The 12,642-nt window shown below is 45.5% G+C and overlaps 1 protein-coding gene and 1 long non-coding RNA gene across 2 annotated transcripts in view; one reads left to right on the forward strand and one right to left on the reverse strand.

Annotated features, from left to right (window-relative positions):
• The window catches only part of LOC144628429 (uncharacterized), a 40,145-nt gene that overhangs the window by 1,800 nt on the left and 25,703 nt on the right, over window positions 1-12,642 (reverse strand). The gene's annotated exons all lie outside the window — the stretch shown is intronic.
• On the forward strand, window positions 52-12,599 carry LOC144628428 (uncharacterized). Its single transcript, XM_078486518.1, is given in 9 exon segments — window positions 52-1,857; window positions 1,859-4,158; window positions 4,822-4,999; window positions 5,266-5,551; window positions 5,723-5,973; window positions 6,723-6,951; window positions 7,570-8,843; window positions 9,430-10,548; window positions 10,879-12,599. Coding segments are annotated over 9 exon segments (8,373 nt in total). The 5' UTR covers window positions 52-123; the 3' UTR covers window positions 11,881-12,599.

Here is a 12,642-nt window from a genome sequence, read left to right on the forward strand (position 1 = left end):
GCGCCCGCGAAAAGAATCAGGGGTATAACTTACGCTGGTCATTGTTGTTACCGGTTTTTAGGATACTTATATCCCATCAAACTCTTGCAGTGATTTCAGGCAATTCTTGGATATGAACTAACTATGGCATACAGAGGTTGCCTATTAACTCTTTACTGCAATCACTGCAGTACAGTCCTAGCCACACCGGATATGTTAATGCTGGCTACAGTTCCACCAACACAGACACATGTGGCCATTAAAAAGGACAAAGAAGAACAAGCATACACTGAGAAAATCCGGAAAATTCCCAACCCGGACCCCAAGAGGGCTGCGTTTTGTCCTTATAAAGTTCTTTGCAAGCACTGCAATGATTACGTCGGAACCATCAGCATTGTTGAAGAGAATACGCTTATTTGCTTCAAGATTGAAAACGTTCATTTCAAACGGGGATATGAAGAAATCCGAGGGAAGAAGCTAAAGCAGATAAAAGACAAGCTCTTGCAGTATGGTTTGGAAGTTGTGAATGTTTCTCAATTGAGAGAGACAGTTTCTCAAGCTGTTAAACAAAATTACATCCCTTCAGAGCCTCTCGTATATTGCGATATCAACCTAACCACGGAGGAAATCATGTCTTTTACCAAACAGATCCCCCGCGAATATCAAAGAGAGCTCTTTCTGCACGCCTTACAAGGAAACACGCTGGTCTACCTGCCCACGGGCTCGGGCAAGACCTTGATCGCGGCAATGGTTCTTAGCTGTATGAAGAAATTGAACCCAAAGAAACTGATGGTGTTTCTTGTCGACCGCATACCACTTGTTTACCAACAGAGTGACTACATCAAGTCCCAGGTCCCTGATCTAAGAGTGGAGATTTTGGCGGGAGATATTGGGCGTTTCCCAGGAGACAAAGCTCGTTGGATAGCTACTTTACAGGCGCTAAGTGAAAATAAAATTGATCTTCTTGTTTTGACGCATCAGATTATGCTCAATTTAATGGGTGGTGATCAGCCAGTGGTGCGTATGTCGGATATCTCTGTTCTTGTTTTTGACGAGGCCCACCACTGCCTTGGAAATCACCCCTACAATCAAATCATGAGGGATTTCTACAAAGGAACAAGCAACAGATTCAAGCCTTTGGTGTTGGCGCTGACCGCATCTCCTGCAGGCCTAGATACACCACAGTCTACGTCAAACAGACTGGAAGAGCTGCTTTCGAATCTCTGCGCATGGGCGCGCATGCCTGTACGGTCAACCGATTTGGAGGTGTACTGGAACCGACCGGAAACTGCGTACGAACTGGTTCCCATGAACACAAAACAAAAGCTATTGCAAACATCTGTTGAGTCTTATCTCACTTCCTTGACTATGCAGATCGAAACGGAAGCGAAATTCCCACGTGCGCTGGATAAGCTAAACGTGCTGAAACCAAACTACCGTGGTGCTTTGCGCAAGTTGATCGAACGTTGCTATGGCGACAAGAACCGAGTGAAAGGCCTGGCACTAGGTGAGCACGCCATGCACATGCTCAGTGTGATTGAGGTGAATAACATTCTGGGCAACGAGTATGCGGTTGATTGTCTGGAAGAGTGCATCAGACAACTGCGTTAGGCTACATCTCCTATGGAACAGCTCAAAAAGAAGCTCATTGGTTCTTCGGCGCAGTTGATGGTTCTAGAATCTTCGATCGCAAACCTGAGGCGAGCGTCAAGCTTTTACTCGTCCAGTGACAGGTATCAGCACCTCACCAAAGAGCTTCGAAATTTCATCAATCAAGTTGAAAGGGATGAAACGTCCAGGGGAATCATTTTCGTGAAGATGAGAAAGACTGCGTACAAACTCTGCGAACGGCTGAGACAGGAAACTGGAATCGCTGAAAGGACTGAACCCAGCCTTCCTCGTCGGCCACGGACAGGGAAGCGATGGAATGGACTGGAGAGGAGAGCAGGAGGAAATCCTTAAGAAGTTTAGATCAGGCGAGGCAAAACTGCTTGTTAGCACGAGCGTATTGGAGGAGGGACTGGACGTTCCGGTTTGTAACCTGGTTATCCGGTTTGATAGCGCGCTGACATTACGGGCACTGGTGCAGAGCCGCGGACGTGCATCCCGCCGTCCCGACAGCCGTTTTGTGGTGATCTGCAGCGACTCTGACGAGCAAGGGAACGCTCTTGGTGCGATCACACGGGAGCAGAACATGGAGCATGCCATGAGGTTGCGACAGTATTCCAGTCGCTTAACGCAGGCAGTGTCCTTCGGATGTCAGATGAAGAAACCCGACTTGAGCCAGAGATCACGTCCAGTTGAGCCCCCGATCATGGCATGCGCGGAACAGGAACCGGAACCGGAAGCTGAGGACGATTATGATATGGAAAATGAGTACAGCGTTGAAACAATGACAATCCATGACAGAGGGGAGAGTTTAGCATCAGGGGGTCCCAGAAAAAGAAGAAAAACGAAAGTTCCTAGCGTACGCATTGCCATCCACAATGTGATCTTAGGAAGAACCAACAGCAAGGAAATTGGTGAACTGACAGAATACTTTGAGAGGTATTTCGAAGTAAAGTCATTAACGACAGAAAACGCCGAAGCTGGCGCCCCTGGGATGGGTGCTTCACCAAGCAAGGAGAACACGTCTGAGAGAAGCCTTCAGTCCAGCGTTCTTCATCTGCAGCTTGAGCCACTTGAAGATCAAAGATTCCGCTCTAAGGAGAAATTCTTCACTCATGTTGTTCAGTCTTGGTGCTCTCGCCCCAGGTCGCTTCGATCCCAAACAGAGAAGCTTTGGCTACGTCGGGATGAAACTTCGCAGAATCAAAAGTATTCCAAACCGGTGCTAGTTATCAAGCCAGACGCTATGTTCTTGGGGTACTTTTTGAACCAAGCGCATTTTTGTATCCACTGGCCTTTTAACAGCGCTAAGCTGGAGAACATTCGCGTCGCATTCGAACATGATCTTCGAACAATGCTGATTTGTTTCACGGTGCCAAATCCGTACAGTCAATGGAAAGCTGATCTATACAAGCTTCAAGTTCGCTACAGCGAGCTGCAAGAGTTCGTGTTGGTCGACAAATGGAGTTCGTCCTCGATCCATGAGATCTTCATCTCATTGCGGCATCCCCCACGCATTTTCAAAGCGAAGAATTTCATCAAGAAAGAACAGGATGATGACGAAAACGACTTTGAAGAATGGTACTTCGAGGAGAACGACTACGACTTCGATTTCGATGACATTCGTGGCTTCGACGACGAGTTCTCGAGCAATTCCGAAGACGATCAAGCAGCTACCGAAGTCAGCCGCAACAGCGCCGAGAGTTCTGCCGAAGATGATCGCGAAGCACTCCTGACAAGCTCGGACGTCGCAAATATTGATGACGTGGTGAACTGGGAGCGAGTGACTGAAATCGAAGATAGTGGAGAAGCTTTTGGTTTGTGTTGCGCATACAATTTCACGTTCAAAGCCAGCGCATGGGAAGAGATTAAAGAAGTCCTCAGAAGCATGGATAAATATGACAAGAAGTCCTTCTACCTTTCCATGCGCAAGTTTTTTAGAAGACTGCCAGAGATGGAAATTCCAAACGAACTGCCTTTTTCAGTCAAATACGCCGCGCAGTGTTTCCTGAATTCCTTTCCGTTCGTCAAGGGAAGAATCACAGCTAAGTTCGCCTCTTTGTTGGGAAGCAAACCTGAAAAAGTAACGTTGGTTGCGATAGAAAGGCTCGCTGCGGCTCTCCAGAAGAATTCGTTCTGCGATCCAGAAGCCAAACTTGAAACTCTACTTGGCGAGATGAATTTTAAACCAGGCGGAATTCCAAAACAGCTCCTTCCCGCTCAATGCGCCATGATCAAACGTATGGTCATCACACCCACTCGTTTGCTGTTCTACACACCGGAAGTCATGTCAAAGAACCGCGTACTAAGGCAGTACAGCACTGATCAATTTCTCTGCGTGAATGTACGCGATGAAGACTTCTCGAAGCTTTCTGCAGCCGGCGGGGGCATCGATCACGTGCTGGAGCGTGTGAGGCGCACTTTGGACAGCGGGGTGATCGCGGGCGGCGATCGGTTTCTTTACCTGGGGTCCTCCAATAGTCAGCTGCGTAACCACGGCTGCTGGTTTGTTCGTCCCAGTCCACATCCGGACGAGATCCGTGAATGGATGGGAGACTTCAGCAAGATAAGGTACTAAGACTAACATGGAGTGTAGTTAATCTGATACTCAGTGAAATCGTGTTTTTTCTCGAGCCTCTAAGGGAGACGCAAATTGGTAAGAAATTGAGAAATCGAGAGGGGGGGGGGGGTAAAATTGTATTGTTTGACTGAGTGAAGAAATCTAAGAGAAACGAATAATGGTTCAAGAAATCAAGGAATTTTGAAAAATTGGGATTTTACTGTAGTTAAGTCCCGGAACTCTCGCTACCAGCGAGCTCTTTATTGGGGACTATGAATCAAGGTTCTAACCTGGCCAGACATTTAAACCCCAAGGTAGGATGCAATACCGTACTTATATAAATTCCCCATAAATATCTTTTTTTGTGGGGTTTTTTTTTTTTTTTTTAGCCTGCAGATCAGGTGGTTTATTTTGGGGTTGATGACTAGGGAGGTTCGAGGGCATGATCTCAGGTTAAAAATTGACTTAAGCCCCCATGTAGGGTGTTGCTTGCGCGAAAAGTTGTAAATTTCCTTCAAGTGCCTGCTTTCCTCGGGTTACTTGTCCGTTGTACTATTTTTAAGGACTAACCACGAAATGTCTGAATGGTCTGTTTTCGGGATTACTTTCTGCTGATTATATTTATAACACGTAATAGCTTGAAATCTCTAAATATAGTAATTATTTGTCTTTAGGTGCGTAGCCACATTCATGGCCCGAATGGGACAGTGCTTTTCAACATCCCTGGACGCAGTGGGTATAGACGTGAATGAAGGGACATCCTGGGATATGGATGACGACATTAAAACCCCTGGCGGAAGTTACTGCTTTTCAGATGGCGTAGGAAGAATTTCTGAATCCCTTGCGCGTCAGGTGAGAATTTAAACTCACAACATAAAGCCAATAAAAATGCCATGATATGTCAAAACCGTGTTGACATAGCCTCGTAAATGTCACGCAAACAACTAGACAACCAATCAGAGCGCGCGATATAGATGGACAGTTTAACTCTGATATCAAACTCCTTCAGTCACCCCTCCCTACTTTCCTTCCCCTCCCTTGCATTTGCTGAAACAAATAGAGCTCAAACAATTTCCTAAAAGGACTTTTATATGTTTTCGTTTTTTTGTTTTACACAGGTTGCCAAAAAGATAGCCAAAGACTTCGTGCCTTCCGCAATCCAAGTTCGATTTGCTGGCTGCAAAGGTGTTCTGACGCAAGATCCCAGGCTTCCGGGCAATAAAGCGGTTTTTCGTCCAAGCATGCGTAAATTTGAGAGCAGCCACCGACGGCTTGAGGTGTTACAGACCTCTCGTCCCCAGGCCGTTTTCTTGAATCACCAGCTGATTATGCTGTTGTCAAACCTTGGTGTCCCGGATGATGTCTTCATGAATTTGCAGCGCAGCATGTTGGACAGACTGGCGGGTAAGAGAAAAGCCAATTCAATTTCTGTTTGTCAATCTTAAGTAGCGGTGACGTTCACGGTGACGTCACTATTTAAAAACTGCGTAGTCGGGAGGGCCTGGTAAAGGGAATAATTATCTCGTCTCCACTCCTTTTCGTACTAATTCCTTTTAATTATTATCTGTTTCTAAGGAATGCTGGTCAATGAACGCCTGGCTGCTCAGCAGATGACGTCAGGAGCCAAGACCGGCATCGCTTATATGAGCCTGTCTCGAGCAGGAATAGAGCTGACCACTGAGCCATTTTTCAAGTCACTGTTGGTGGCACTATACAAGGATCGCATGCAAAATCTACTCAGTCGAGCCCGCATTCTCCTGCCACCAGCGGAAGCGCGACTTATGATTGGTGTCATGGACGAAACAGGGAGCTTACAGCCAGGCGAGGTAAGAGTCAGAACATTCTGTGTGAAATAAGATTTACCTTGTTGTTATAAAAAAAGAATTGAAATTAAACAAGCTTATCGTTACAAACACGTCACTTGCTAATTAACATTTTAACTAACTTTTTGAGATCTCTCCGATGATCTAAATTGTCAGCATGTTGCCACTTTGATTTTCCATCTGCCAAGGTTACTTCACCTAAATTTCAACCGCCAAAGATGGCAGCGGTACCGGGGGAGGGACTCGCTTATAAAAAAGCGGGGATGTTCGTCGTCAATTTCAGGGGTGTAAAAATTGTGACTTTTAGTATATTAGTACAGACTTTTAGGACAGGACGAAACGCCAATATTTTCTTCCATCAAGCTATCTTATAGGGTAGCGGGCGAGGAAATAACGGAACCGCCATACATCGTGTTGCTGGTTCAGATCGATCAAACATGAAATCTTTAAAAGTTTTTTCATAGATTAAAAACGATTCAATGACAATGTCTCTATTGTGTAGCTCTTATTTGTCTGTCACTTTTAGAACAATTTCCCTTGGGGTCAAATAAAGCTTGAACCATGTCAACCATGCCATGTCAACTTTGGGGACATTCTTCTCCCCTTTAACATAGCAGTTCCCACTTCCTCGACAGCGGTAGAGTGATACAGTGTCAATGATTATGAAGGGGCTTATGAGCAGCTTAAGTCTAAGGAAACCTTTTTAATAAGTCAACATGCTACAAACTTATAAATTGTTAAAATAATTTTAGGTGTTTGTGCAGTATTCTGCCATTTCAAACGACCCTGATCGCGAGGGAGAATTCAGTAAAACCACAAAACATCTCCTCACAGGACCGGTGGTGGTAACCAGAAATCCATGCCTACATCCGGGAGATGTGAGGATGCTGACTGCAGTGGCTGCGCCTCGACTTGTTCATCTGGTGGACTGTATTGTGTTTCCGAGTCACGGGCCCCGTCCTCACCCTAGTGAGATGGCAGGTATGGTAGCCATTGAGCAGTTCTAATACGTCAGGGATCTGGAGTTCAAAATATGAATTCTCCTTATAGATTACCATACATTTCTCTAAATGTTAGTTTGGAGAATTAAGTGTACATCAATGCAATGTCCCCTAGTTGATAATTTCGTTATTCCATCACCTCCGCACTTGAATCTGTATTGATATTCTAAGGAGAAAATTCATCTTCATCATCTTGAACTGACCTGTCAGCTAAAAGCCGATAGTCTCGTGCCGTTTCCAGTACTGCGCCATTATCATATTTTTTAGTATTTAACTTAATGCTGTTGAGAGACCCGGTGGCCATGGTAGCGCGCTGACTCGGATCATTGCGTTGTGTTCTTGGGCAAGACACTGAACTCTAAAAGTGCCTCTCTCCACCCAGGTGTATAAATGGGTACCGGCGAATTAATGGTGGTGGGGGGGGGGACCCAACAATGGACTAGCATCTTATCCAGGGGGGAGAGAGTACTCCTAGTCGCTTCATGCTACAGAAACCGGGATAAGCTCCGGTGTTGGGCCATGCTCGACACAGACTTTTAATAGACTTTAACAATAATTGATTCAGTGTTGTAACTTATCGCGGGTTTTCTCTTATCAGGCGGAGACCTCGATGGCGATTTGTACTTTGTTTGTTGGAAGCAGGAGCTTTATCCACGCAGGAAACTCTTTCCACCAATGAACTACGAAGCTCTTCCCAAGAAGGAAGTTCTGGGAACAATTACAGTCAGTCACATGACCGAGTTTGTAGCCGAGTACATCCGGTTTGATCAGCTTGGCGTGATTGACAACGCACACAAGGCACAGGCTGATTCTCACGAGGGAGGGGTGGAATCGTCGCTTTGTCTTCAACTAGCGGAGCTTCATTCGCAAGCCGTCGACGCGCCGAAGACCGGCAAGTGGACAGAAATGCCTAAAGAAGCAAAGGTTTCAGTTTTCCCCGATTTCATGATGAAATCCGACAAACCAAGTTACCCTTCGGACAAGGTTCTAGGAAAATTGTATCGGGAGTGCCGAGCGTTTAAAGACAGCATTGCCCGAGAGATCCCTCTTAAGAAACCGCACATCGCACCCATCCTATTAGTGCCCAACTTCCAGAAGTACCAAGAAGAGGCCAAGGAGCTTTATGACGAGTATTCCAGCCAGCTCCAGACATTGATGAACCTGTATGGTATCGAAACGGAAGCTGAGCTTTTATCGGGCTGTTTTCTTAAACTCCACTCTCGCCTTGGAAGGGAGAAAGTTGAGATCGCTGACATCGTCAGCCGCGTTCTGTCCAAAATACGCGAAAATTTTCGCAGTAAGTTCTTCAGGGAGTTTGACTTGGACGAAGGCAAACGAGGGGATGACGAGGTCATTTCCGAAGAAATGCAACGAAAAGCTTCGGCCTGGTACTACGTGGCATACAGTCACAAGCAAGTGACGGATGCGGCAGAAAATGCCCCGGATGGAACCCCTTCAATGCAGTTCTTAAGCTTTCCATGGCTCGTTGATGACGTCATGTTGTCAATCAGAATAAGAAAAGCCTTTGAAGTGCAAGAGTCGCAAAGCATCGTGGCGTCGATAAGCGAGAGTGTTTTGAAGGTGTTTGAAGAGGAACGAGATGTTCTTTTGCAATGCTTTGAAGACAGGGTGCAGAAAAAGAATTTTGTATCTCGTGCGATGCCAGGACTCAGCATAGCCATGTTTGGTTCTTCAGCGACGCTTCTCTTCCGTCCAGATTCTGACCTTGACCTTTGCGTACTCGATCCCAGGCTCATGGCTATGCGCAGTCAGATGGGTCATGACGAGCAGATCGCTTTATTGAAGAAGGTACACCCAGTAATGAAGAAGCTGTTCAAACATGCGAGATTGGTGGAATTAGCCAGGATCCCGGTGAGTTTTTTTCTTGTTTTATTTTTTGTTAACTTGGAATCATTCTGCACTGATATAGTCCAGCATTCTAGCGGTTCTCTTTCAACTTTCCTGACAGAATTTTTCTCTTATAAAAAAAATCTCACAGGTCAAATAATATACAAGTATGGAAAAAAATGAAGTTCTTAAGAAGAGATTATGTAATCCACAGTAAACGCAAACTGACCCAACTACTAACCGTGGTAGAGATATGACGGAAGACTAAATTATGGCGCGTGTGTGCAACAACTTGTCTCATGCCTCTCTCATTAAAATGCCTAGTCGTATAAGTCGCCCGTAGTCGTCGAATCCCTATTATCGTAATGGACCTACAGTACAGCCATTCTCTGTAGCTTATTAACTTAGGACAATTTTGTAGCGTCTGTCATAGTGGTCAGCAGTTCAATTATTTCTAAATGCGCGCGAACGCATTATGGTTGACTCTTGTTCCTTGTATATCCGCCATTATCAAATTTCCAGCCATGTGATTGCAATTGATGATTTTAGAGTGAGCGTGGTTGTGTTGTCCTGCAGAAACATTACATTTTTTCATGAATTTTAATTTCAGGTGATTTCTTGTGACAACCCTGCCAAACGAGCTGGTCCATTGGCTAACGTAACAGGCGACCTTTCTGCCTCCTGGGACGGTCTCCTCAAAGCCATCGTGCTATCAAGCTACATCAAGTCGTACCCAGGTCTCTTGCCTGTTCTCCGACTCCTCCTCAACTGGGGTCACGTGACGGGGCTCGCGGGGCATGGTGTTGACGCAGGCATCAAGTCGAACGTGTTGGTTTTCCTGCTGCTTATATTTTGCGTCTCCAAGAGACTGGTGCAGAATTTCAACATGGAAAATGTCTGGAGTCGCTGTTTCCAAATTTCAACTGGCCAGGTGACTGACGCAGTTCTCTTTCAGGAATGGCGGGAAGTTCTAACATCTTTATCCACTGTGGAATCTTCAGAGGGTAAAAACAATGCCCCAGTAACAATCGGCGATGAACAAATTGGCGAAATTCTACTGACGTTTTTCCAAGCCTACAACGCAACCCTCGACATGGAAATCCCACAACCCTTTGCGTCATTACTGGGCGTGCCCAAACTAGCAGAACTGCTGGACTCAGAGCACCTGCGCCTGCTAAAGGAGCACATGCAGCGCGCTTTCCATCTTTTGGCTCTCTACGGAGACGTTGAAGTTCTTCTCACGGTCAGCGCATCCGAAATCGACCGTGTTATTTTCCTATCAGAGGCGTTGTCCTACACCATGGCGGGCTCAGAGAGGCACAACGCCTTCGAGTTGTCAAAAAAGACTGGTGCGAGAGTTACCATACGTCCCAGTCTCCCCGGATCAGGATTTGGCCTTGTTCTTCAAGCTATTGGTACCGAGTCCGCTGTGGCGTCAGTGGAGAGAGCGCTTAATGCCATGGCAACGCAGGCCTTACGAAACAAGGCGGCCATTATGTCGGTGTGCTTCGTGAAGGAAGCTAAACACATGGTGATGGAAGGCTGTCTTAGTGATGACGACCGCATCACCTTGGTACCGTACTACGGGAATCACCACCCCACCCATGACAGTCTGGCTTTGTACGTGCCCATGTTGGCAAACCTAAGATCTGGCCTTAGCAGAATAGGAGCAGCATTCACTCGATTTGAGTTTCTAGGCTTCAAAGAGAGGTTTCTCACTCAAGTACAGGTATAAACTAAACGTAATATAAGTATTTTTTTTTCAAGAAATACACAGATCTAGGAGATTACTTTGCCTTTGTTCCTTTTAAATCTTCCTGGTCGCTGTTTCTTCCACAAAAATTCGGAACCCAGGAACAGCCAATCAGAGGCTCTAGACGGAGATCTGAAAAACTACGTCATCATTAAAGAATTTTTCAGGTCGAATCGCGTTGCAGGCGTGGTTCTCATGGAGGGAGAGGGGAGTAAATTAGGCGCGCGAAGGAAGAGGTCTTTTTATCCAAGGGTCGGTAGAAGATCTGATTAATTTTTAAACTTTGTTTCTTCGTTTTTTTCTTAGGTGATAGAAAGAGATTTCGTCCCCTCCATTCATGGTGAAATGGAATTTGCAGTGCACTTTGGACGCATTTATGTTTTGAATGTCCCGAAATCATTCACCGAGGACACAGAATCACCGACCGTGCAAGTGTTTCAAACAAATCTATCGCGAGGCTACAAACCTCGGCCAAGCGTGCTGACGACGCCAAGAAATATCAACAAATACAGCAGAAAGAACTTCACTGCAAAAGGCCGCAATTTCAAGAAGCGAAAGGGCAACGAAGTAGGAGAAGACGGCAAAAAGGTTCCGAAAGAGAAATCATCTCGAAGCTCCTTTTTCACGGTCGTTTCCTCGCAGGAGAAAATCATGAGTTTTCTGATGCAACGCGGGTTTAAAGAAGAGCAAAGGTCGGAAGATTACTTGGTTGAAATTCACACGGATCACGAATTCATCGTTATCACGAATAAAGATTTCACGTTTCGCGAGATAAGGTATCCCAAATTGCGCTGGTGTGCGGTAGACGTGAAAAGGGCTTGGCGCGAAAATCCTGAGGATCATGACGTCACTGATTTGGACGGAATCGAGACTGATGTACGCTTCGTGTTACAGACCCGCCATGCATTGCGCCCGGATGACATACGGGGAACTAGTTACGAGCAATACCGCGATACTTTGCAGCCTCAGCTTCACTCGAAGCCTTCCCGATGTCCTTTCGTCGTAAAGCCGGAGGTCTGGAAGGACGTGGCAATGATTCGTCACAAGAAATCCCGGATGTACAAGTTGGAAGAGCACATGGTGATGGAAAGCGAGTTTAGGAAAGGGCTTCGTATCAGTGTGAACGAGGTTATTGAGTATTCTAGACCTACTAAGCACGCTTCTGCTTTCAGTAAGGTGTTCACACGCTGGGAGGTTTCTGTCAAAAGTGGTCTACCCAATAGCTGGAGTAATAGTGAAGCTGTGGAGAAGCTACTGAGAGACATCTGGGCTTTTGCCTTCGCTTTGGCCTCTCATTTGTCCGACTAGAATAAAAAGAGTAATTTTGGAATCTACAGAGCAGATTCTATCTATTAAAGCCAAAACCAAAGTAAAAGTCAATCTGGCCAATCAACAAATGCGAACAACTTAGCAACTTAAAGAATCAATCAAAACTTGAAGCAAATAAATGGATAAAGAATCAAGGGCGGGAAAACATGTCACTGTCTGGTCCCAAGTACGGAAAATCGTCCCGATTGATTTGGAGTATCGTGTTGAACCAATCACAAGACTAGTTGTAGTTCAGTGAATGAAAACCCCAAGCTGGAGTGATTTTTACGAGGAAAAGTTTCTACAATGTACCCTTGGCCCAGTTGTGCAAAGGGTGGAGAGAGCTGGCGCGATTCAACGGATAAATCACAATAGATATTAACGATATTAATGATGATATTGATGATAATGATGACGACGACGACGACGAGAGTGGTGGTGATGATGATGATGATGACGATGATGATGATGATGATGATGATGATAATGATGATGATGATGATAGAGAGGCCTAGTTTATTTTGTTGACACTTATCCACTGGATAGCGATTAGTATTCAGTTAATTACCCTTTGAACAACCCGGACCTTATCATAAGCTTAATTTTTTTATTAAATTAACAAGGCTAGTGATTAATTCCTGATTTCTATTTACTCTGTAAACAAAGTCAACTGTACATGTTTGTACAACAGAAAATCCACGACCAAACTACCGACCAACTGTGAAAGTGAATTTGGCTTCAGCTACGATTGTCCTAATTTGC

This window comes from Oculina patagonica, chromosome 10 (genome assembly GCF_052425735.1).
Source record: "Oculina patagonica isolate OP01 chromosome 10, crgOcupat, whole genome shotgun sequence".
Lineage (NCBI taxonomy): Eukaryota > Metazoa > Cnidaria > Anthozoa > Scleractinia > Oculinidae > Oculina > Oculina patagonica.